This window comes from Leucoraja erinacea, chromosome 18, assembly GCF_028641065.1.
Source record: "Leucoraja erinacea ecotype New England chromosome 18, Leri_hhj_1, whole genome shotgun sequence".
NCBI classification, from domain to species: domain Eukaryota; kingdom Metazoa; phylum Chordata; class Chondrichthyes; order Rajiformes; family Rajidae; genus Leucoraja; species Leucoraja erinaceus.
This window is the reverse complement of record NC_073394.1, coordinates 17426594-17452975: the sequence shown is the minus strand read 5'-3', so window position 1 is coordinate 17452975 and position 26382 is coordinate 17426594. Positions and strand designations below refer to the sequence as shown.

The following is a 26382-nucleotide window of genomic DNA, read 5'->3' as shown; positions in this document are numbered from 1 at the left end:
ATTCACGTACACCGTGTCAGACAAGCAACTCTTTATAACATTGACAACAACAAATGGCAATTCTTTAAAATGTATGAGGCTGTTACCTCCCAATGACAATGTCATGCAAAATAATTTTTCATTGCAGAATGTGTCCTAATCCATCTCATTAAACAGCCAGGAATACTGGTGTCCTTCTATGTTCAAAGTTGCTGTAAAGTGTGGATCATCAAGGAGCTGCTAAAACATTTTTAAATAAGCCTTTCCAGGATTCATTACAATCACATTTATCATATGCAAAAGAAAAATATTGCCTTTGGTGCGCTTGTTATTTGGGTATAGCAACTGGAAAAAAAGTAGAAGGGATACAACTAAAAAAATAATACCAAATTTCCACAACACATCACGACCAAGTCGATTTAAAATTCCTGGTCAAATATGCTTGTAGTTTAACAAAATTATTGTCTAACCTGGGTGGGGAAATGTCAGATTTTGAAATAATAATGTATAAGCAGAGCAGTTGGTCCTTTTTCAATATTGTTTCAATATTAACTTTGTAAGCGCCCTTTATTGCCAGGTCTGCAAGCTAGGAATTTCACTGTGACTAAAGTATATTTTTCCACGTGTACATCTATAATGTGAGTGGCATTGGGATTTTTAATCAAAGAAGATATTGTAAACCCATAAAATCTGTCCTTCATCCAGTACTCGTATAGAGAAATTTCAGAAGAACTTACTACAAAGCAATTAGAGCAGGGCACGCATTTAATATTTCCCTCCATCATCCAAAAACATCAGTCAAAGTATCTGTATGCATTGCCTTTTTCATAAATTTATTTCTGGCTATTGTATGAGTAGCTCAATGTATCATCAACATTTTTGCTTTGTATTATAAATCAACACATTATCAGGACCAGATATCACAGTGTCCATTGTAACCATACAGTCCCAAATCAGACTAAATCAATAAAGACAAGGCTAAATACCTGCAGTTTATCAGGACTATATATATTGGTCCTAAAATGATCTCTTTCTGTGCCATTACAGACATAAGATTATTTGGTCTGTGAGATCAATTAAAAAATATTCTGATGCCATGGTATATCATCCAATGTTATGCAATTATGATATGTCGTAAATCCAAGAGGCCATAGCAGTTTAGCATTTTCAGGAGGAGTCAGCCCCGCATGTCTCCTCCTGCAAATGAATGCTAAATTTTACATTATTTTGTGTTGTGCATTTACCCACTGGAAATTAATTTCATATTCAGGCGGCAGATTAAGGCGAGTCTGTAGTCTCATAATTCTGTGCTAAATTAATCCTAGCTCAGAGTTATAAAGCACAAAGGCACAGCTTCATTATAATGACTACATTATTCAGAAAGGGGAGGGTTTCTCCATCTCAGTTTCTTTCCATTTCATTGCATTAATAGAATGAACATAATCACCACAAAGCAGGGTGTGCAATTTACCATTGCAATGTAGCATCAATTGGTAACAATGATGTGATATTAATAAATGTTTTCTTTAAAACTCTACATATTTCTCACTGTTGTTTGCCCCATCAGAATAAATTGAGAATCCATCCCCACAGTGCTTTGAATATGATATGAAAATGAGCTTTAATATAAAAATATAATTATATTCAACAAGAATGCATGACAAGCTAAGTGCCCAAAGTGGGACAATGTGAGCAGATACCGCATTATGTCCTGAAGTTGTCACAAACCCTATGTTTGTTTCATTACATAAAGCATACAAGAATGTTCAAATTGAGTTGGAAAGTCCATGGCAGTCTGAGAAATTAATTAATTAGTTCTCCACCTACTGGTGATGCATGTGTGAATCCCAAGTTGCCAAATTGGCACCTTACTTTCCATTTCCATTTCGCTTTTAGCATAAAAGCCACCCTCTTTCCTGCATCTCTATATGTGCCTCCTGCTCTCAGAGACAATGGTGTTCAGGGTCAGGGCACCTTTGTGCAGTGAAAGTGGTTCATCCTTACTACAGGACCAAGAGAATGGAAAGTTGTTGCTTTCATTCTGATCAATTTCGATCTCTTAAAGATGAAGGAATTGAATATTGCCCGTCAAATTCTGACACTTCTAATAACAGAGTGCTACAAAAAGTCTGAATATGTCTCGGGGACATTCCTGTTCATGCACCTACTAAGTGGAAATAAATTGAAAATAAAACATATTTCAAGAGAAATTATAATCAGAAAGCCGGCACACCCAAGCCCATCAGTTTATTACCAACAGTGTCAGAGGACATAACCAGAAAATCAACTGATCACTTGTCAGGATACTGATAGCATTCTCAGGAGAATTCATTTAATGTGACAACAAAATGATAAGTCAGTTTGACATCTAAATCATAGAGCCAATAGATTTTATTGTGTAGACATAAGGACCATCTGAGAGAATGCGAGCTTCTTGGGTAAGATTTGTGGCGAGGTTGTCAAACAAACATAGAAAATAGGTGCAGGAGTAGGCCATTCAGCCCTTCGAACCAGCACTACCATTCAATATAATCATGGCTGATCATCCAAAATCAGTACCCCATTCCTGCTTTATCCCCATTTCCCTTGATTCCGTTAGCCCTAAGAGCTATATCCAAACTCTCCCATGAAAACATCCAGTGAATAGGCCTCCACTGCCTTCTGTGGTGGAAAATTCCACAGGGTCACAACTCTCTAGCTCATCCCATATTCTTAAACTATGACCCCTGTTTCTGGGCTCCCCAACTTCGGTAACATGTTTCCTGCATCTGGCCTGTCCAATCCCTTAAGAATTTTATAGGTTTCTATAAGATATCCTTTCATCCTAAATTCCAGTCATGCCTAATGTCCAGGCAGAAAGAGGTGGGTGACCATGAGGAAGGGAAATGACCAAGGAGTGCAGTTAACTCTTGTGGTAGTCCCCTTTCAAAGCAGGTAGACCCTTTTGGATGACATGTCAGGGTTGAGCAGCAGTATCAGGCAGGGCCATGGCATCAAGCCTGGCTCCGAGACACAACAGGGAGGGTAATATCAGGCAGAGCCATAGTGGCAGGTGACTCTTTAGTTAAGGGTACAGGCATGAGATTCTGCGGCAGTAGTCGAGACTCCAGGATGGTGTGTCACCTTCGTGTTGCCAGGGTCCAGGATGTCTCCAAGTGGCTGCATGACATTCTCAAGGAGGAGGGTGGACAGCTGGAAATCGTTGTACATGTTGACATAAAATGACATAGGTAGGAAACGGAATGAGGTGCTGCAAAATTATTACTGGGAGTTAGGTACAAGGCTAAATAGAAGGACCTCCAGGGTGGTGATTTTTAGTTTTTTTTCATTTAGAGATACAGCGCGGAAACAGGCCCTTCGGCCCACCGAGTCCACACTGACCAGCGATCCCCACACATTAACACTATCCTACACACACTAGGGACAATTGTACACATACACCAAGCCAATTAACCTACAAACCTGTACGTCTGTGGAGTGTGGGAGGAACGCGGAGAAAACCTACGCGGTCACGGGGAGAACGTACAAACTCGGTACAGACAGTACCCATAGTCGGGATCGTTACCGGGTTTCCAGGAGCTCCATTTTCCTCCCTCATCCCAAAGATGTGCAGCTTGGTATATATTAATTGGCCACTGTAAAGTATCCCTCATGTAGGTGAGTGGTAGAATCTGCGGGGAGCTGATGACAATAAGGGGAGAATTAAAAAATGGGATTAATGTATTGACGCAAACTTAACAAATTGGGATTTAGAAATTCCATTGCTGGGGGAACTCAGTAGGCTGGCCAACATCTGTGGAGGGAAATGGGCAGTCCACCTTTTGGGTTGAGCCTCTTCATCCATTTGCTGCAGAATCCAGCATCTACAGTCCCTTGTATCTCCAAATTGGGATTCATATTTGACTCATTATGGTCAATGTTACCCAAGGTGGCATTATTTTCCAGGAGGTGAAATATCTTCTTGTTCTATTTTTACTGTTGTGACTTGTGAACTAAGCCACTCGGAGGCTGAATCTGGTTATTACAAAAATCTTTATTTAAGGGAAGCATGCATTCTTCCTTTTGGTAGAAACTCCAAACGCAAAGTACATTGAGTTGTTTTTAACACAGACAATAACAAACGATTAATTACAATTGCAATGGCTATAATAATCTTAGTTTTAACATTTTGAGTATAGTCAGTTAACTTCACAGAATTACATATTTACACTGTATCTGCCAAGATACCTCTGAATATCCAAACACCTTTGCTGGGACATAGTAATTCATATGGATGGTCTAGAAGTTTCTGAGGCCAGAACCCAATCAGAGGAAAATATGCTACTTTTCATACAGTGTCGAGGGATGGCTCTCTGAATGCACTAATGGCAGAATATTAAATCCCCAGATATACTTCATTAAGGAGCAGGGCAATGCTTTTAATTATATATTAATACATGAGATGGCCACGATGTAATTCCTGGTTTCAATTGCACAAATTAACATGCACATTCACCCACTGTCCTCAATGGTACTGATCGGAATGTCTCACCTCCAATGACTGGTTTGAACAGCCTTTTAGCCTTCGTCACTAGTCCCACTCCTCTTCCTGCTCAGATTTGGTTAAAGCTTAAAGTGCATGGGATGTTTTTGCTCTATTGCAATATAAATGCAATATCCTATTGTGATATGTGCATCCAAAAAAATCAAACCAACACAGCCAAAATATTGGACTAGTTCAAAATAATTTGCCAAGTAGAACTTGATTATCCTATTTTTCCTCAAAGTTTGGCTCCACATTGTTAACTTACCAAACTAACGGAAAAATAAATCTGAATTCTCATTAAACAATTTGCTATTCGCGCACAAATTTAAGACCTTACTTGTGTCGAGGACAAAGAGGAAACAAATAGAGCAAAGGTAATGTACAGTTATAGGCAAATAAATAAAAAAAATGATTCATATTTTTGTGATGACGTGAAATTCACTTTTAGATTAATGGGATCTAGAAAAATATAGTTGAATTATAAATGCATCCTCTTTTGCCCCAGTGAAAAGGTGAAGAATTTGATTCCACTGATATGATAATATTGTGCTCCAATAAAATTACAATACAATTCTTTGGAGGGTTAGCAATTAAATGAACATTTAACAGTATGATAAATGTCTGAATATTTTAATTTATTTGAACATCTTTTTTCTGCCAATTAAACTTCTGAACAGAGGTAGCTGCATTAATTGCTCTCTATATGGAGCTATTTATCACTATGAATGATTATTGGATTTAAAAATGAATATTCTCATCAGTCATTGATAATGAATATTCAGATAATCAATTTTCATGTGGAATAGTTCTAGTAAAAAAGTTACAGCTGTGCATCTGGAGGACTTGGATACAAATTTGATTTGGGTTATTTGCAGCTATTTGTTTCCCCAAACGCTGTTACATTTACTTTTATGGAACGGAACTGCAGAAGCCGAGTACAAGGAAGGACAAGTTTCCACCTGCTCGCCTGTTAAAGAGACTTATTCATTAAATAGTGGAAACATACACAGTCAGTGGGAGGCTGCCTCCCATTTGAACATTTGAACTCAGCCATGGCATAGTGTTCTTACTCACCAGTTCCTAATATGCTGACAGAAGATTGAGAATAGGCACTTGTGTGGAAATGAAGTGCATAAGTAGATGTGGGTCTCTGAGTAGTACTTTCAGCCACTCAATTATGAAGTAAACCTGACTGAAAAGAACTGCCTCTAACTTGCTTGCTTTGCTTCGCTTAGTTTTGACAGGGATAGTTAATTGGTGACATTTTATTAATTTTGAAGTAATGATTTTCTATGCATAAATTTTTAAGCCATAAAGGTCAAAGCTGTTAGTGGATGACATGGAATAATTCAATTTCTAGCACACAGTATCTGCATCCAGCACAAATCATGTCTAATTTGAAGACAACGCTACATCCAGTTTGGGGTTGCAATAACATTTGGTGGTACAACATTAGTTTGAATTTTTTTTTACTTCAATGAGCTAATTCAGCCTTTAATCGGTTGAGGGAAAAGATAATTGAAGATCAAGACTGCAAACCAGGAACAACACTCATGGTCTACTGCAGGGGTTCCCAACCTTTTTCGTCCCGTTTATCCCTGGCAACTTTAATAGCACATAACAATGTTATTTCACTTATTTATGAACAACTAATGATGAACAGATACCGGTATACCAGAACCAAACACAGTCAGTCAGTCAATGAGATAAACATATGTACAAATCCAGAATCAACAAATCCACCCCTGAGTAGGCGAAATTTACCCCCGAGGATAAATTTAGCCCAGGTTAGGAACCCTTGGTCAACTGGGTGGCAGTGATTTCTACCACCCCCAGCCCTATATTATGCGTAGTATTGTTACAATAAACATCTCAAGGCACTGGAAAAACACCGCCACCACAGTTCTCACAAACTCCTTCAAATTCACTGGCAGTCACTGGATATTTGTGAGCTCCTCCAGGCTGATGACCCCACCAGTGAGGCCCTAGTTATTCTCAATCTGTAATGTTTGACTGAGACATCATTTACATGCCCCACACCAGACCCAACCCACTGTTCCAGGCTCTGTTGAAGGAAGACATTTTTAGGGAGAGAGAGTGAAAGATTCAAGTATGTACTGAAAGCTTCCACAAAGAGGAACATAGAATGTAGAACACAGAAAAGTACAGAACAGGAACAGTCCTTCAGCCCAAAATGTCTGTACCGAACATGATGCCTTCCTCAGAGTGTGTGTATGTATGGACATATATATGTAGATCAGTTACTGAAATGGCAGATGGAGTTTCATCCAAGCAATGATGGTATTTATTGCTCTTTGAGAGGTCAAATGTTAATGGAAAGTATGCGGTTTATATTATATATAGATGTAGATGTAGATATATAGAACAAGGAGTGTTCAATGTAACTAACTAAAAGAAAGGCACATCTGGGGTCCACGGTAGTGCCCATGGCTACATTTTCGACTTGAAGAAAGTATGAGGAGTTAAAAGAGGTTGTTAAAGGTGAGTGTTAGTTGAGGGGAAATGATTGGATATCTGTTCAAGGTAGAAGCAGAGGGCCCTAAGGCCCTCCTGATGGGGATGGACTGGACGTCCATGGTAAAGACATGGTGATAGGGGCCTTTACCTATAACTCAAGCCCACAAGTCCAGCTAACATCTCTTCTGCACCCTTTCCAACTGAATGACAATTCCTACAACTGGGCGGCCAGAACTGCAGATAATACTTCAAATGTGGTCTCACCAACGAGTTGTACAGCTATATCATGATGTCCTAACTTTTGTCTTAAAAGTGAATTTATTTAGATAAATAACAAATAATAAATGTCAATGGAATTTCTTAAGTCCTTTGGAAATTAATCAGACAGTTGAACATTTGAGGAGCTAAGCTATATCTTTGTATGTATTTCTTAATTGTGATTGTTTTAAGCATTTTAATTTTGTAAATTACAAAATCGGTAATGTATATTATTTTTCTAATTCATTTGATTATTTATAAATCTGTTGGAATGTCTCTGAATGTATCAAAAACATATAATGTTTCGAAAATTTTCACAGTCGTCTTAACCCAGGATTATTTTTGTTGGAATGCTTCTGAGCATCAGAAGCATCTAATTTCTCAACATTGTTGACAGTCAGCTAACCCCAAGGGTGTGTGCCATCAGTTGTAAAAGTTGTAAAAGGATGAGCATGTTATTGCACCATGAGATTTACATGTGGAAGGCCCAATTGCAGTGAAGTGAATCTTCTTTCCATGAGAATAAGTGGTTCTAATTTAGCCCAGGGATCAGCAATGTGGGCAGCTCACTGATGACTGCAAAGTCCAAGCCAATAACTGGCATGAAAAATGTTGATGTTTAGTGTCTCACCATCTGGTAGTAATGAATATGAAAATGAATTTATTATATCTTCAGATCATTAATTTAAGTGTATAAAGACAAAATTTACAGGATCATTTTATTTCATGTGTGCATTTTCTTTAAAAAAAATCAACCTGATGTTAGCAATGTAAAGAGAACTCGGATTTATTATCTGTTAAAATATGCCATATATGCACCAGTTTTAATGGATGGTTAACTTACTGATTTAAAGTAATAATGCACAGTTAAATACACATTCAATTGTTGGGATCATAATGATTTTCAATAGCAATTATATGCTGTTAAGTGTATATTGGGAAGGTAATTTGTAATTAGCACTTACTGTAACTGACCATCTGCTTGTTCTCCAATTAACTCCAGGCGTCTGCACTGCAAAATGCATTAGTTATTTCTTTTGCACTGAGGCAACACTTTACATCCATCATCACTATAGTAAACTGAGAATGGCAAGCCAATCCATTAGTGGGCCATTTTTACTGTAAATGTACTGGCTTTAGTGCTTCATGCTGCCATTGACTTGTTGCTACCTTTTTGGACATTTTCATTTGTGAGGAAACTCAAGTGACCAAATTATATGGTTGCGAGGAAAAACTGCTGCCACGCAACGAGCCTTATATGTAAAATGTCTTGTTCCCAATGTTGGAGTTTATCCAAAAATAGAATGTCACATAAATCAGTAAAATACTTCACAAGGAAAGGCCATAAAGAGAGGGACGGACTATTATCAGAAACTCTACCAAAAGTCTGCACTACCCACTTGTACAAGAAATGAGTTGGGGAAAGAGCATGAAGGACGATTGTTGCATTCTCAGCACAAAACACCAGTGGGAGTTAGGAGGAGTTTCAGGCATATTTTACTATGTGACTTAAAATAGTACAGCATTAAATTCTGTTTAATGTGTAAGTTAAACATTAGTGGTGAGAGGTTGTATAAACAATATTTTTTCATGTCTTTGGGACATCCATTTAAGTACATAAATCTTCAAACCTACATATTACTTGTCGGTGACAACAGCACAACACCTAATGTGAAAAATTAAGCAGCCTTTAGTTCTGCCGTATAATATACTGACTGTGTTGCTTTCTTTTTTTGCAGTTCACCCCATTATGCCTGTCCTGAAGTCATCAGGGTAAGTATCTACCAAGGAAAAACTTTGTAGCTGTTTTTTTTTAATATGAATATAAAACCATCATGAGAAGAGCAATAGTCTGTTCAACCAAATATTGTTTTCTTCTGTTTCCTTAGAAATATCTTGTCTAATGGAGCAAAGAAATAAGTCATGTTTGAAAAGGCACAAAATAGGGAAAGCAAGCGGGCTAAAGAACAGCAGATTTATTGCTACAGTATAATTAATGCCTTTCAGATCCTGTACATAATTTATTTTGTATTTGATTTTGTACAGGAAATATTTTGGGCCAAAGTAGGAAATCATATCTAGCAGCCTTAGCTAATATTCACTTTTTGCATCTTTGAGGTTATTTCTCCCTGGCCTAGAAATTCATTGGTGCTCTTTTCCAGCTTTCAGAAAGAAATAATAATCTCCTTTACACTGCACTTACAGAACCTCAGATTTGTAACAACAGTGCTGGTAATAACTCTACTGCAATGTTTCAGAAAGACTTGGTGTTTTGGTTAAATCTCCTGCATTAGAAACATTTCTGACCTCAGAACAAATGCCTTAAAGTTACGTTACAATACTGTCAGCACTCTAATGGCCACTGGGAACATTGGCTAATATTGAGTGTGTGCTACAACGATGGGAGGGAAAGTCTTCCCAGGGAGGCAGTAGAACTAGCTCGGGCTTCAGGAGAATGATGCATGGAGATGGCTTCTTTATGCAAAGTGTTCTTATGGCAGAGGTTGCCAGGGAGGTATCTGCAGGGCCCTCCAAGAATGCCTAAGTATTTTGGAAGCACTGCAGTGCAGCCAAATGTCTTGTCCAGATGTGAGTATAAAATCACAATGACTCAAAAGCAGCAGTGAGCAACAAAGTGTCATATATGCCATTCATCAGCAGGAGCATCCTTCTGTGGTCCAAAGGTAAGGACTTTAAGTGAAGGTCAATTTGATTTTGAGAACACTGCAGACACTTGAGTTTGCTGATTGAGATTTGTTTGCAACCTCTGAAAATCACAAGTATGTTTACTAACTGGTGAATAGATTATAATAGTTAAAGGAGCCAAAATATTGTCATAAAAAGAGTGAAATGTAAAGCATAAGAGAGAGTAAGGAGACACGAGAGGGGTGGGGGAGAGAAAGTGGGATAGAACAGTGGAGAAATGACTGCGGGGTGCTACTTGAAATTGGAGAATTCAATGTTCATAGCGCATCAAGCAGTGAGGTGCTGTTTAGTTTGATCTGTACTGATGAGCTCAATGTAGACATACAGGATTAAATTTCAAAATTGGCAGAGTTTGGAGATATGGTAAACAGTGAAGACATTGGCGCAGCGGTAGAGTTGCTGCCTTACAGCGCCGGAGACCCGGGTTAGATCCTGACTATGGGTGCTGTCTGTACAGAGGTTTAACGTTCTCCCCGTGACTGCGTGGGTTTTCTCCGAGACCTTCGGATTCCTTCCACACTCCGAAGAGGTACAGGTTTGTAGGTTAATTGGCTTGCTATAAAAAATGTAAATGGTCCCTAGTGTGTATTGGATTGTGTTAGTGTGCGGGGATCGCTGGTCGGCGTGGACTGGAGAATGCAGAGAGGCTGGCTATTGAGTGGCAATTGAAATTTAATTCAAGAAAGTGTGAAATAATGCACTTTGGCAGAAAGAATAAGGAGGACAATAAGGAGAACAAGGATGGCACTGTGGTGCAGCGGAAGGGTTGCTGACTTATAGCGCCAGAGACATGGATTCGATCCACGACTACAGGTGCTGTCTGCATGGAGTTTGTACGTTCTCCTCGTGACCTCGTGGGCTTTCTCCTAGATCTTCGGTTTCCTCCCACACTCGAAAGACGTACAGGTTTGTAGGTTAATTGGCTTGGTATATGTGTAAATTGTCCCCAGTGTTGTATGATAGTGTTAATGTGCGGGGATCGCTGGTCGGTGCGGACTTGGTGGGCCGAAGGGCCTGTTTCCCCGCTGTATCTCTAAACTAAACAACACAGACTAAATGAAACTGTTTCAAAGGAGGCACAGGTACAGTGGGAGCTGGGTTTTGGCATACACAAGTCTTTGAAAGTGACAGGTAGTTTTAGAGGTGCTGTTAGAAATGCATATGAGGCCTCCTAATTCATAAATAAAGGCATCAAGTACAAAAAAACATGAAAGTTTGAAAAACACTATATGGACCATATCTGAATTATTTAATTCAATTCATGACCATACTACACTTCATGAAGAATATAAACCTCTCAGGGGAAATGCTGAAGAGATTTAATGAAATTATTCCAGAAATGAAGGATCTTAGCTGTAAGGAGTGTCCTTGCAGCAAAAAAAATCATTGGAGGTTTAGATGGGTTAAAAGTCAAGAAAATGTGCTCAAGAGCAGGTGGTTCAATGAATAAGTGAGAATACAGATGAAAAGTGATGAGCAAAAGGAATGTGAGGGAAAAATTGCATAGCGAGTGTTTTTTAGTTTAGTTTAGTTTAGGGATACAGTGCGGAAACTGGCCCTTCAACCCACCAGGTCCGCACCGACCAGCGATCCTCGCATATTAACACTATCCTACACTCACCAGGGACAATTTTTACATTTACCAAGCCAATTAACCTACAAACCTGTACGTTTTTGGAGTGTGGGAGGAAACCGAAGATGTCGGAGAAAGCCCATGCAAGTCACGGGGAGAACGTACAAATTCCGTACAGACAGCACCCGTGGTTAGGATCGAACCAGGGTGTCTGGCGCTGCAATTCCTGTAAGGCAGCAACTCTACTGCTGACTGCCCTCACGTGGTTAAGGCTTGTCGCGTCGTTGCGGTGGAAACAATTAAGGTGCCCAGAGGGGATTTGAGAAACGTTAATTTGCCGGGCTGCAGGGAATAGGACTTAACAGGTTCCTCTACAGAGTGAGCGCAGACAGATTTGGCTGAACTGCCTCTGCTGTGCTGTAAAGATACTGTGATTCTTCCCTACATTTATTGGAACAAATAGCAGTGCAACCAGTACTGGGGATAATTGGGAAAGAAGGCAAGAGGAGCAAAAAGAAGATAAACCTGATGCAATGAGTAATCCAAAAAGATAAACAGAGAGTCGGCAGATTCCAAAATTGCATTGATGATGAGCCGGGGAACTTTCATGACCTAGATAATTCTGATTAGTTCAGAAGCTGCAAACATGAATAAGATCAGGCCTATTAAAAAATATTCCAAGTACATGGTATACATAGGCATTCCTATTCACAAAAAAAAAGCAGATAATTAGTATCATCACAGTTTACAGATTATACTTTGTGCCGTTATCACGTAACAGATTTATTCTCAATTTATTTGAGAATAACCCCAGATTTGGAACAACAAGATAAAGCAAACTCTTTCAGTCACACGGTGTATCAAATAAGGGTATTAAATATTAGAAAACATTGGAGGTCAAAATTGCTGGTAGCATTGCAATGTCCTAAAATATTCTAGTTGAAATAAATTAGTTCTAAAAGTGGGCTGAAGATAGATTTTTGATTAGTACGGGTGTTACGGGTTGAGGGGAGAAGGCAGGAGAATGGGGTTAGGAGGGAGAAATAGATCAGCCATGATTGAATGGTGGAGTAGACTTGATAGAACGAATGGCCTAATTCTGCTCCTATCACCTATGATGTTACGAGGTCAGAGCTTCAACAAAACGTTACTACATTTCTTCATATAATGAATAAATGTATATCAATGATTTGAATTGAGAATGTATATGGCATAGTTAGCAAGTTTGCAGATGACACTAAGTGGGTGGTATTGTAGTTAGTTAAGCGGTTGTCAACAATTGCAGCAGCATCTTGATTGGTTGGGCAGGTTGGCTCAGGAATGGTTGATGGACTTGAATACAGAGAAATGTGAGGTGTTGCATTTTGGGAAGACTAACATCAGTAAGGCCTACACAGTGAATGATGGGGCTCTGGTCAATGTTGTAGAGCAGAGGGATCTTGGAGTGCAAGCACATAGCACATAGTTCGTTGAAAATAGCACCACAGGTAGATATGGTGGTAAAAAAGGCTTTTGGCACCTTGACCTTCATCAGTCAGAGTATAGAAGTTGAGATACAGCCACCGTTGGCAACGCTGCTATTTACTATATTGAGGGTTTGCATAAACAAATATTGAGTCTGTGGTTAGAGAACAGAATCCAAATTCCAAGCATTTGTTCCTTACTTTGATGTATCATTGTCCGAGGTTTTGAAATGCACATTATATCCACCTGTCTTTCGATCTGCCTCTTTACCTTTAGACGCAGAGGAAGTGCAGCTTTGTCATTGATACGGTTTATTTTGCTCGTTTGGACATACAGAACCCAGTAATTTTTAAGAAGTTGGTGCATTTCCCAAGTGTTCTGGCTTGCATTTATTCGTCAACAAAATCATGAAAAAAGCATCTGATCACCACTATGTTATGTTGCTACATATTCAAATTTACTTTATGAATTGTATAAAAGTTGTTATATCATTTTCATAGACGAAAGGTGATGGAATAGGTCCTTCAAACCACCATGGCCGTGCCAAACATAAAAGCCCTCTATGGATGGCATTTTAAATGATCATTTGAATACTTAAATTTTGAGAGTGTACCTACCTCCAGCCCACGGAGTCCAACGGTGACCTAATCCGTCCTGTCGGTATCAGTGGCCTCAAGAAAGCGCGTCCTGTCGGGGACTACAATGTGAGCCACAACAACAGCAGCCTCAACGGGACTGTGCAGTGTGTGAAAAAGGTTTCACTGGTGCACCTTGCACGCCAGGGTTAGCATTGGCAGATCCATCCACTATAGCCCGAAATCCGTTATAAGGGGTTCCTTTTAAACGGAGGTTTACTTCCACTCATGCTCGAATATTATCTAAGGAATCTGTGTGGATCATTTACTGAACAGTTGCAAAACCAGTTGAGCAAAAGAAAAATGCCAGAGGAACGAAGCGGGTCAGGCAGCATCTATGGAGAGAATGAACAGACAGCGTTGGGGTCAGGACCCTTCATCAGACTGATGGAGAATTGGGGAGAAAGCTGGAAAAGTGAGTAGGGGCTGGGCAAAGCCTGGTAAGTGATAGGTAGATATAAGTGAGGGGGGGGGAGGGGGTGGGTGATTGGCGAATGGTAACAATGGTAGAGTGATAAAGGTTAGAGGCGAAAATGCAACAAAAGGGATTCAGGTAAGTAAAGAAGAGGAGGAGTTGAAAAGTAAAACCAAAGGAAGAGATATGGGTGGCTGGGCTCAGCATGGATGAGCAAGAGCAAGATTAGAAGGAAAATGGGGAACTTGTGGAAGGGAGCATAAGGAGGAAGGGAAAGTAGCAGTATGACTGGGGTGGTGGGAAATGGTGGGGAAAGGTGGGAGAAATGTATGCACACCGTGGTGGGGACAGGGGCAGGAGAAAGAAAGAAATTAAAAGAATGAGAGGGGGTTAGGGGAGGGTTACGTGGAATCATGTTTGCTAATCATTTTAACTCGCCTCTCACACCTGGCTTTAGCTTTTACAGATCAATTGACCCGCTGGTATTAAGAAAGATCATGGCTGATCCAATCTTGCTTCAACATCCCTTTCCTGATCTTTCCCCATACCCTGTCGTTTAAGTGTTTTCAATCTCTAACTACTTTCACATCTCCCTTTGTAGAAAATTCCAGAAACTCATAACCAGAGAAAACATTCCTCCATATCTTTGCCTTGTGGGAAGGGTTGTAGGGAAATCACCTATTCTGAAGCTACGCCTCCCAGTTCTACATATTGCCACTGGGTGGGAAACATCCTGAGTGGGAAACATCCACTCCAGATTGCCAGCATCCACCTTGTCAACGTCCCTCAGTATCTAATACATTTCAGTAAGATCAGCTGCCATTTTTTATATTGCAATGTGTGTCAGCCCAACCTACTCAACTTACCAGGAATCAACCGTGAACCTTCTTGGTACTACCTCCAATGCAAATATACCCTTCCTAAAGATATGGAGACTCAATCTGTTTGCAGTACCCCACATTGTATCTCACTAGTGCCATGTAAAGTTCGATTAAAACTTCCCTATTCTGTTTTAGTTCGTACTCCTTTGCCTTTGGCTGTACCTACATGATGACTTCTGGTGTTGCAAGTACGAGCAGTCCCAAATCCCCTTGCACTGCAACATTTTTGTAATAGCATTCCACAGCTTGCTTTTTTATTCTTCCTCCTAAAGTGGCTAATCTCTCAATCTGCCAACTTCATGCTCATTCACATAATAACCCATCGATACCCCACAACATTCAGTCCAAGTCATTAATATAGTATAACGAGTAGCACCTGACTAATTACTGATTACCAGTTCATTAAATGACCGATATATCCGCTCTGTCTGTTTTCGATTTGTTAGCCACTCTCCTGAGGCTGCCAATATATTATCCAAATCTCTTTGCACCACAGTGAAAGGGATGCCAGTTGGACACTGAACGTGGTATTTTTGCATTTTAAGTTTAAATACTTATTTACTTTTTCTTTCTGTTATTTCTTCCTCCCCTTTATTGAATTTTTCTTTATGGGTTTTTTTATTCCTAATATTGTTACCAGATTTAATATTGACCTCGCCCAATCTAATTTAACCCCTTTCTCATTCCGTCTACTGTTTATTCTGTGATTCTTAAATCTCAAGGAGTTGCATGTTAGCCCAGTAGTTCATCAAAGTATCAAATAATCCTTTCTGTGCTGTCATCAACACCCACTTCTAGCAAGTAAAAGCTTTTGAGCTGAAGGATGCAAGAAATTGCCCACAGAGCAAGAAATGTCATGCAATTTCCTACTCCAGCAAATTCCAGCCACATCCATTACACTTTGCTACAAAGTATATTATTGAAAGATTTCTTTACCGGATTTATGCTCAATGTTTTCAGATTCCTCGTTTGATTGATGCTTGAGAATCATTGTTCCACCAATGTCATTGAAGATAGTAAAGTTTTCGATTTCTATGACAAATTATTCATTTTTTTAATTCTTGTACATAATATTGTTCTCTTTCTTTGTTTTTTTTGTACTCTTTTGCAGACCACTAAATTACTGAAACTTTTCAGAATTTTCAAACAAATTAATTTTGTAAACTTGCTGTATTGAGGCAGCATAGCAAAATTGCATTTCAGTTCGATGGGTTGGCTTTTTAGCTCAAGCAATACCCAGAAACAACTAACTGTTGTAATGCAGAATTGATAAGGCAAGCTAGGGCTTATTTGTGTTCATAACCCATTATTTACTACAGCCGATTTAAAAGACCCAATGCCAAGCCTAGACTTGGATACAAATATTTATTACTTTCACTGCAGATATATCTTCATGTTTCAGACATTATGGGTGGTGGTCTTTATTTTCTGATAGATCGAAAACTCCACTAGCCAATGTTGGCCCTATGTGTGTCACTCTAAAGAATGGAATAAAATAAAACTACCAAATGAATACAAATATTCTGATTCAGCTATCTTTAGAGTAACTATTCTGGGACAATGCTGTAACTGGCACTTCATTTGCGAAACTTTGTTTGATAATAAATGCATGGGAACATGCAGATAGAAATGTAGATTATATTCATAATCATATTCTCTTCAAAGTCTGTGACACATTGAATACATAGTAATGTGAAGAATGCTGTAAATCTTTTATATGTTTCAGCAGTTTGATACAATCATACCTCATTATAACAATCCCTTGAGAATTTTCAACAAGTTGTATCCTGGGGCAGGGGGATATTTGCTTCATACTTCAAAAATGCAATTTCTTTCTCCGTGGCTTTGTTTAAAACCGAGAAACAAGTAAATTGCATAGTTCTATCCCACCTTTAAACTTTATACCGAATTGATGCTTTCTTTGATGAGTAACCTCGTACTCCTCAGGTAGTCCCTCGGGGTTGAGGATGATTTGCTTCCTGTGCAGCTTTGTGGGCTCTCAGGTTGTCAATATACGAAATGCAGATTCCTCCACAGATAAGACGTGGAACATAAGTGGATATAAGTCATATGGAACGAGCTGCCGGAAGAGGTAGTTGAGGCAGGTACTACGATAACGTTTAAGTGACATTTGGACAGGTAAATGGACAGGATAGGTTTAGAGGCCAGCCGCAGGCAGGTGGGACTAATTGGCCTGGGCAAGGTGGGCCTAAGGGCCTGTTTTCACACTGTATGACTCTATGACAGGAGGTGCCTGATGGGGGTTGGGAGGAGTAGGGGGTTGGAAGGTGGTTTGCTCCATCTTTTGCTTATACAAGCTTTCTGTGTGTTCCCGGTGCATTGTCTCAAGGTTCTAATGCAACCTCAAATGTCTCTTCTCCCGTGGTGTGCGGTCGTGGACCAGAGATTCTCAGTAAATAATAACAGACATGCTGCATTTCTTCAAAGAAGCTTTGAGCACCTCCCTGAATCTTCTCTTCTATCTGCCTGGGGTCAAAATAGTCACCTCTTCTGAGGGTTTCAAAAGTGCTATGATTCCACCCTATGGCCAAAGAGTCATGAATGATTCTCATAACCCAAATTCATTAATTTAATGCATATAGTGGAGTCTTATTCACATTAAAGTGGCAGTCAAAAGCTTTTAAAAAGTGCTGGAGCAGGCAGCAACTCTGGAGGACATGGATAGACAATGTTTTTGGTCAGGATTCTTCTTCGGACTGATTGCAGGTGGGATGGGAAAGAAGAGGTGGGGGCAGGGCAAGTCTTACAAGTGATAGGTGGATACAGGTGAGGGGGGGTTTTGAATGGCAATGGGTGAACAAATGTAAGGTAAGATAGAGGAGAGAAATGTGAAACCAGGGGGAGGGATATAGGTGGAAGGGGACAGGTGGAAGCAGAAAAGGGGGATATGATAGTGAACAAAATGAGTGCACACTGGGTTGTGGAAAAGCACAGGAAAAATAGTGGAAAATAAAAAAAGGGGGAGTGTTACCTAAAATTGGCAAATTTAATGTTCATGTTGTTAGGTTGCAAGGACTCCGGTGGAATATTCCTCCAGTGTGCATTTAGCCTCACTATATAAATGGAGGAGATGCTGTTCCATTTATCTTACAAATAAAATTCAATGCAACAGGAAGAATGGTGTTAAGCTGGAAGGAGTGCAGAAATATTTACGAGGATGTTGCCAGGACTTGAGTACCTGAACTATAGAGAGAGGTTGGACAGGCTAGGACTTTATTCCTTGAAGCGCAGGATTATGTGGGGTGATCTGATAGAGCTGTGTAGATATAGACAAGGTAAATTCACAGTCTTTTACCCAGATAAGGGAAATCAAGAGGTAGGGGGAGAGGTTTAAAGTGAGAGAAGAAAGATTTACTAAGAACCTGAGGGGCAACCTTTTCACACAGAGAGTAGCAGGTATTTGGAACGAGTTGCCAGAGTAGGTAATTGAGGCCAGTATTATAACATTTACAAGTCATTTGGACAGGTTCATGGTTAGGAAAGGTTTAGAGGGATATGGATCAACATGGGCAGATGGGACTGATGTAGATGGGCCATCTTGGGCAAGTCGGGCCAAAGGGCTTGTTTCTGTGCTGCATGACTAATTTAAATCCAGTATTTATAATTTGAGAAAGGTAAGAGGGTAGAAAAAAGGGGCTAAGAGTCACTACGCTGCATTGCACAGAAATGCACCCTTCAGCCCACCACATCCACGCTTTTCTACACTCATCCTATTTACCCACATTAGAACCATATCCCTCTGTGCCTTTTCCATTTACGTGCGTGTGTAAATGCCTCTGGAATATAGTAATTGCATCTGATTCCATAACTTTGTCTGGCAATATGTTCCAGAGATCAACTGCTTTCTATGTTTCAAAAAACCTACTGCTACTTTATTTTTAAACTCCCATCTTTCCCTGAAAAATGATATCCTCTTGTTTTTGATAAGCATAGTAGAAGAAAGGTTTTGACTATCCACCCTATGTATACCTGTTATAATCCTATATCCTTTTATCAGGTCACCTTTGCCTCCTTTACTCCATGGAAAACAACCCCAACCTATGGCATTTCTCCCCATACTTATTGTGACCAGACTACATCCTGGTGAATCTTCTATGAAAAGTTACCAATACTTAGGTCATCCATGATTATGAGCTATCACAGCAATTTTTTTTTCTCAAAATGTCAGTAAGATGATTTTATTTCCCACCTCCAGTTTGATTATTGGTCATTGGAGATTGGGCCAACACATAGGCCAGATAAAGCAGAAAATGGCAGGCTGTTTTCACAGAAAGGCATTAGTGTATTTAATGAAGTTTAGGTGATAATCCTGAATCTCACATGCATTTCGTTATACACTGGCTGATAAATTACCAGTTGTAATCGACTACATTTATTTACTAGCATGGATAGAAAACTGGCAGAGGGCAAAGAGTGGGAATAAAAGGGGCCTTTTATGGTTGGCGGGCGGTGACTAATGGTGTTCCGCTGGGGTTGGGTTCTCTAATTTTCATGTTATATTTTAATGATCTAGATAATGGAATTAATGGCTTTGTGGCTTGGTTTGCGGATGATATGAAGATAGGTGGAGGGGCAGGCAGAGGTGAAGAAGCAGAAGGACTTGGACAGGTTGGGACAGTGGACAAAGAAATAGAAAATGGAATACTGTGTAGCAAGTGGATGGTCATGCACTTTGGTGGAAGGAAAAAGGCATAAACAATTTTCTAAATGGGGGAAGGATTTAGAAATTGGAGGTGCAGAGGGATTTGGGAGTGCTGGTGCAGGAATTTTGAAAATATTACTTTGCAGGTGGAGTAGGTAATTTCATAAATTATAGGAGCGGAATTAAGCCATTCGGCCCATCAAGTCTACTCCACCATTCAATTATGGCTGATCTATCTCTCCCTCCTAACCCCATTTTCCTCCCTTGTCCCCATAACCCCTGACACCCAAACTAATCAAGAATCTGCCAATCTCTGCCTTAAAAATGTCCATTGACTTAACATCCGCAGGATTCCACAGATTCGCCACCCTCCGACTAAAGAAAGAAAGATAAGAAGGAAGGCAAATGGAATGTTAGCATTCATTTTAACAATATAAAAACAACGAAGTAATGTTGAGGCTTTGTAAGATGCTGGTCAGACCACATTGAAATATTATGAGCTATTTTGGGCCTCGTATCTAAGGAAAGTTGTGTTGACATTGGGGAGGGTCCAGAGGAGTTTCACAAGAATGATCCCGGGGATGATTGGGTTAATGTATGTGGATCATTTTATGGCCAGAGGGTGATGAATCTGTGGAATTCATTGACACAGACGGCAATGGAGGTCAAGTCATTGGGTCTTTTTAATACGGAGATTGGTAGGTTTAGTTTAGTGTAGAGATACAGCATGGAAACAGGCTCTTCGGCCAACCGCCCTGCGATTATCCATACACTAGTTCTATCCTACACACTAGGGACAATTTACAAAAGCCAATTAACCTATAAACTTGCACGTCTTTGGAATGTAGGAGGAAACAGGAGAACCCATAAAAAAATCCACGCAGTCACAGGGAATACAAATTTGGTGCAGATGGCACCCGAGATCAGGTTCGAACCAAGGTCCCTGGCGCTGCGGTTCTTGATTATTAAAGGCTACGGGGAGAAGATTGGAGAATGAGGTTGAGAAGGAAAAGTAGATCAGCCATAATCGAATGGCGGAGCAGAACCCATCAAATCTGCCCTGCCATTTGATCGTGGCTGATCTACTCTTTCTACTCAACCCCATTCTCCTGTCTTATCCCGGTAACCTTTGACACCCTTACTAATCAAGAACGGGATAGAACTAGTGGCCTAATTCTGCTCCTATGTAATCTTATGATTTATCATTACAATTTACTCTGTGAACAAGAAATTTCATGCACCCTGGTGTGTCTGACAATAAACTAAACTAACTAATCCTAAATTGACAAGATACCTCAGAATGTTCAAACACCTTTAATGGGATAAAGTAATCCATAGGGACTGTCTAAAAGTTTCTGAGGACTGAAAATCCAAACACCAAAGTTATTATTGTGAGGATCGACTCTTTGGGTACACAAATATCTCAATGATTGATAGACAGGGCAAATACAATTATTGATGTGTTAAATGACGAAATGTTCGCTCTGGAACTTTCCTTGATTTCTGCCACAACGATGCTTTGATCTCATCACAATGGTGCAAAATAACGGCTGAAGATGTCTGGGGAAGGGTCTCGACCTGAAACGTCATCTATTTCCTTCGCTCCATAGATGCTGCCTCACCCGCTGAGTTTCTCCAGCATTTTTGTCTACCTTGGCTGAAGATGTCTGATGCCTGGTTTGATGTAGGTCAATTAACATAAACCTCATTATTTGGTCTGTGCATACAAGAATGTTTCGTGGTCATGTCAGTTTACAAACCATATCACTTGAACAGCCTCCCGCTGAAAGCCAATGGCCTGGCCTCTCTACACAGCAGTTTGGTTACATAGCTGTCCTTTTCATTTCCATGTTGATTACTGCTCGTATTTTATATTTGAACTGTTTTTCAAGAGATTCAAGATTCAAGAGAGTTTATTGTCATGTCCCAGATAGGACAATGAAATTCTTGCTTTGCTTCAGCACTACAGAATATAGTAGGCATGAATACAGACAGACCAGTGTGTCTATATACCATTATATAAATATATACACACATGAATAAATAAACAGATAAAGTGCAAATAAACAGATAATGGGCTATTAATGTTCAGAGTTTTGTTTGAGTTGAGTTTAATAGCGTGGTGGCTGTGGGGAAGTAGCTATTCCTGAACCTGGACGTTGCAGTCTTCAGGCTCCTGTACCTTGTACCTGAAGGTAGCGAGGAGATGAGTGTGTGACCAGGATAGTGTGGGTCCTTGATGATGCTGCCAGCCTTTTTTAGGCAGCGACTGCGATAGATCCCCTCGATGGTAGGGAGGTCAGAGCCGATGATGGATTGGGCAGTGTTTACTACTTTTGTAGTCTCTTCCGCTCCTGGGCGCACAAGTTGCCGAACCAAGCCACGTTGCAACCGGTCAGCATGCTCTCTACTGTGCACCTGTAGGAGTTAGAGAGAATCCTCCTTGACATACCGACCATAATCTTCTCAGGAAGTAGAGGCGCTGATGTGCTTTCTTTATATTTGCATCAGTGTTCTCGGACCAGGAGAGATCTTCAGAGATGTGCACGCCCAGGAATTTGAAGCTCTTTACTCTTTCCACCATTGACCCATTGATATAAACGGGACTGTGGGTCCCCATCCTACCTCTTCCAAAGTCCGCAATCAGTTCCTTGGTTTTGCTGGTGTTGAGGGCCAGGTTATTGTGCTGGCACCAGTCAGTCGGTCGATCTCTCTTCTATACTCTGACTCGTCCCCATCAGTGATACATCCCACAACAGTGGTGTTGTCAGCGAACTTGATCAGTATCAGTATATCTTTATTGTTATTTCCTGAGTACTCACATACCCAGAGGAAACAAAAAAACGTTGCTCAACCAGTGTCCGTTCAGTGTGCAGTACAAATAACAACAAGTAAATAGAAATAAAAATACATATATCATGAACAAATTAAATTAAACACTCTACTCTCTACTAAACATCAACAGGCGTTCCGATCGACAGCTGCTGCAGTGTGTCCAGGTTGGTGGTTGGTGCGCGATACTTTGGCAGGGGGCTAAGTCCGTTTATCAGTCTTATAGCCTGCGGGAAGAAGCTGAGGAGCATCTGAGGAGCATGATGATGGTGTTCGCACTATGACCGGCTACGCAGTCATGAGTATAGAGTGAGTACAGCAGGGGGTTGAGCACGCAGCCTTGTGGCGCTCCCGTGCTGATTGTTATCGAGGCTGACACCTTTCCACCAATTCCAACAGTCTGTGGTCTGTGAATGAGGAAGTCGAGGATCCAATTGCAGAGGGATGCGCAGAGACTCAGTTCTGCAAGTTTGGTAACCAACTTGGAGGGGATGATTGTATTAAATGCCGAGCTGTAATCAATGAATAACAGCTTGACATATGAGTTTTTAGTGTCTAAGTGGTCCAGAGCGGAGTGGAGAGCCAGCGAGATTGCATCCACCGTTGATCTGTTGTGGCGGTTGGCGAACTGCAGTGGTTCCAGGTTTTTGTCGAGGTAGGAGTTGATTTGCTGCATGATCAACCTCTCAAAGCACTTCATCACCACCGATGTAAGTACCACTGGTCGATAGTCATTGAGGCACGTCACCTTGCTCTTCTTGGGCACCGGTATAGTTGATGCCCTTTAAAAGCAGGTGGGAACCTCAGACCTCAGAAGTGAGAGGTTGAAAATGTCCGTAAAAATTCCAGCCAGTTAGTCCGCACAGGTTTTTAAGAACACGACCGGGTATACCATCAGGTCCAGGCGCTTTTCGAGGGTTACCCCTCTGAAGGATCTTCTGACGGCGGCCTCTGTGACTGTGACTGAAATACCATCACAGCGAATGGGGGCTCGAGATGGCCCATCAGTGTTCTCCCTATCAAAGCTTGCGTAAAACGCATTGAGCTCAGCAAGGGAGTGGTGCTACGCCGACATTCGAGCTACCTCCTGATTTTGCCTTGTAGGAGGTGATTGCATTCAGGCCCCGCCACAGCTGCCGAACACCTGTCTCATCCTCCAGCTTGGAGCAGAAGTCCCTTTTGGCCTTTTTGATGGCCTTACCAAGGTCGTATCTGGACTTTGAAGACTACTTCTCATTTGTCTGCTGTCCACATTATTCCTGAACAATGGTTAACAATCCCTAAAGGGCACCATGTTTTAAGAACTAAGTAAAATGCCTTGGAGAGGAGTGAAATGATTCCAGAAACAAAGAACTGCTGTAAAGATTTCAGGGTTGACAAACATTAGTCTGGCCGTATAGACTAGTTGTCTATTAGTAGGCTAGAAATGCTGGGCATATTCTTCGTGGTACAAACAGCTTCTCAGAAAAGCTTATAGAAGTATTTAAAAGGGTCTAGACAGAGTAGATAGAGTAAAACTGTTGCTGTCAGAGGAGGAGGCAAGAATGAAGGGACATAGAAGGAAGGTCATTGGTAAAATAGTCGGAAGTGACACGAGGATCTTTTCTTTTACAGAGCAACTGTTAAAGTCTGGAATGAACCGGAATGGGGGGGCGGGGGGGGGTTAGTGGAGAACAAATAAAGTGTAGCATTCAGAAATAAGCTGCATAAGTGTGCAACGTGAAACATTTCTGGACGAAGTGAAGCTGGATGGCTCTTGCAGAGAACCCATGCAGATATGAGAGGCAAAATGGCCCCTTTCCATTCTGTACCCATCCTGTTATTCTGCAAACACACAAGAAGATAGGGGATAGGCCATCTGTTTCTGCATGATTTTGAGACATTTTCAAAGGGGATGATCAAAGAGAATATTAAACCTCAATGCACATTTTTTTTAACCCACTTGATCTAGTTCTTTCTCTTTGTAATCTGGCTCCCTCTTCCACAATGCTTCCTAATTCAGTATAACCTTGGCAATGCAACTCCTTATTTTTTCATCTATTCACAAACATAATGAAAAGTTAAGAATGCAGTACAGATCTCCAGGGAATTCATTAGTCTGTTGACAGGAAGTGAATTCATCTGCCTGTGTTTCATTATCTTAATGTGTACCATTCTCTGGAATCTGAAGTGGGGTGGAATATTTTTGCTTAATATTCACTGATAAATACACAAATGTATGATATTTTATTGTTACTAAGCAAACCTTTCTATCTCTATTACACTGTTAGTAATTGAATTGAAAATAATGATTAATTTTAAATATTAAAAAATTGTGCTCCTTGAGCCAGCTCCTATTCTGTTGGGTGTTCTTCAGCTGGCTGCAGAAATGATTACAATTATCAGCATGCATAATGACTTGTTTAACCAGGTACATCTGTGTAGCTCTTGCACAGTGAAAACACACCAGGATAGCTCCCAGGTACATTAAGGTTCTCCAGCAAAAGACAAATATAAATCAGCAAAACTTTCCTTTTAGGTACCTTGCCACACCAGGTAAAAGCTCCAGTACTTTGCATAGAGATGCAGACCGATGAACATGATGATAATGATGCAGAAAATTAAAAGAACGTCAATGTGGTGTTGTGACAGGATATTTATGTTAACTGTTGCACAGACATGAACAAAATAATGAATTGAAGTTTTCCATTTAGGGAGAAAAGTATGATGGTCGAAAAGCAGATGTCTGGAGCTGTGGTGTCATCCTTTTTGCACTCTTGGTGGTAAGTCTTTAAAGAATTTTACTTCCATCCGAAAAATATGGAATGATCTTTTGATGCGTAGAAGATTACCGTTTTGTTATGTGTTGGCTTAATGTACTTTCAACTATTTTCTTCCATTTCTGCTCTTGGAATTAATGATAATTTTATGCAGTGCATTTGTTCAAGTTATTCTGTTGTGAAGATGTGCTGCTGTGCTGCAAAACAGCGGTGAGTGCGGTACCCAGAGGGTTTAATTTGACAGCATTATCACTAGCCTCCATATCAGATTGTCTGCACGTGTAGAGATGTTGGTGGATATATTTGGCTCCTAGTAATCTATCAGATACCTTCAGCAATTAAAGTGAGATGATGCTGTACTGTTCGGGTTAGCCTGCCGAAACCAAAATTCTATCAAGTTCTGGAGCCTCAATGGAATATTTGGCTAGTTTTTCCAAAGGAACCACTTGATCAGTCGATTTTTAAATACATTTATACTATGCCTGTGAGAAGGACGGCTGAACTGATGTTTTGCAATGATCTGCAATGATTCAATATACTGTATGATGAGTGAAAGAAATTCGAATTCAGATCATGCATGTGCAACAGTAGAAATGTCATTTCTAATTGGATTCAATTCAGTGAGAGCATTTCATGTTTTAAATGTTAGGTTAAGTTAAAAGAGATACAAAATTACTTAGGTAGAATTCATATAGATCAGGGAATAATCTATTAGTGTTATGACTAGCAATTAAGCAAAAATAATTGAGTGCATGAAGTTAGGGAGGGTGTCTTCTTAAGCAGTCCCTTGGGATAGTGGGTGACTTGTTTGCATTCCAGTTTGCTAGTGTATGAGATGACTGATAAGGCCAATGTGCAACATGCCATCTCTTCTACAACGGATCAGGGGGTAGTTTGTGAGGTGTGGGTTTGTTTCACTGCTTCCGCTGAGCTGCTGTGTGTTCCCAGATCATAGACTTGAAGTTCATGGTACTATGGAGAATGCATCCAAGGAATCGTGGGAGTCAGTAGATGTTGAAGATTCTAATGAGGAAGTTTTGTTGACATTTGTGAATTTTCAATTTAATCTCCTGGTAATCCCTTCACATGGCAGAGTGTCTCTTCTGGGAGTCCAGCCTCAAAGCAAACCAAGTCATGGTCTCAGTGCTGTGCATATTACGCTGGTGCTGTTGTTGGTTCACTTACCCTGCCAGCAAATTTTGAGTTTGAATTTA

The 26382-nt window shown here is 40.3% G+C and overlaps 1 protein-coding gene across 10 annotated transcripts in view; it reads left to right on the top strand.

The window, feature by feature from the left end:
* LOC129705702 (serine/threonine-protein kinase BRSK2) overlaps positions 1-26382 on the top strand; it is a 702405-nt gene that overhangs the window by 547898 nt on the left and 128125 nt on the right. For all 10 annotated transcript variants that reach the window (XM_055649416.1, XM_055649414.1, XM_055649422.1 and 7 more), the window contains exons 6-7: positions 8980-9013; positions 25103-25171. In XM_055649416.1, the coding sequence (XP_055505391.1) occupies positions 8980-9013; positions 25103-25171 (103 nt within the window). The remainder of the gene's footprint in view (positions 1-8979; positions 9014-25102; positions 25172-26382) is intronic.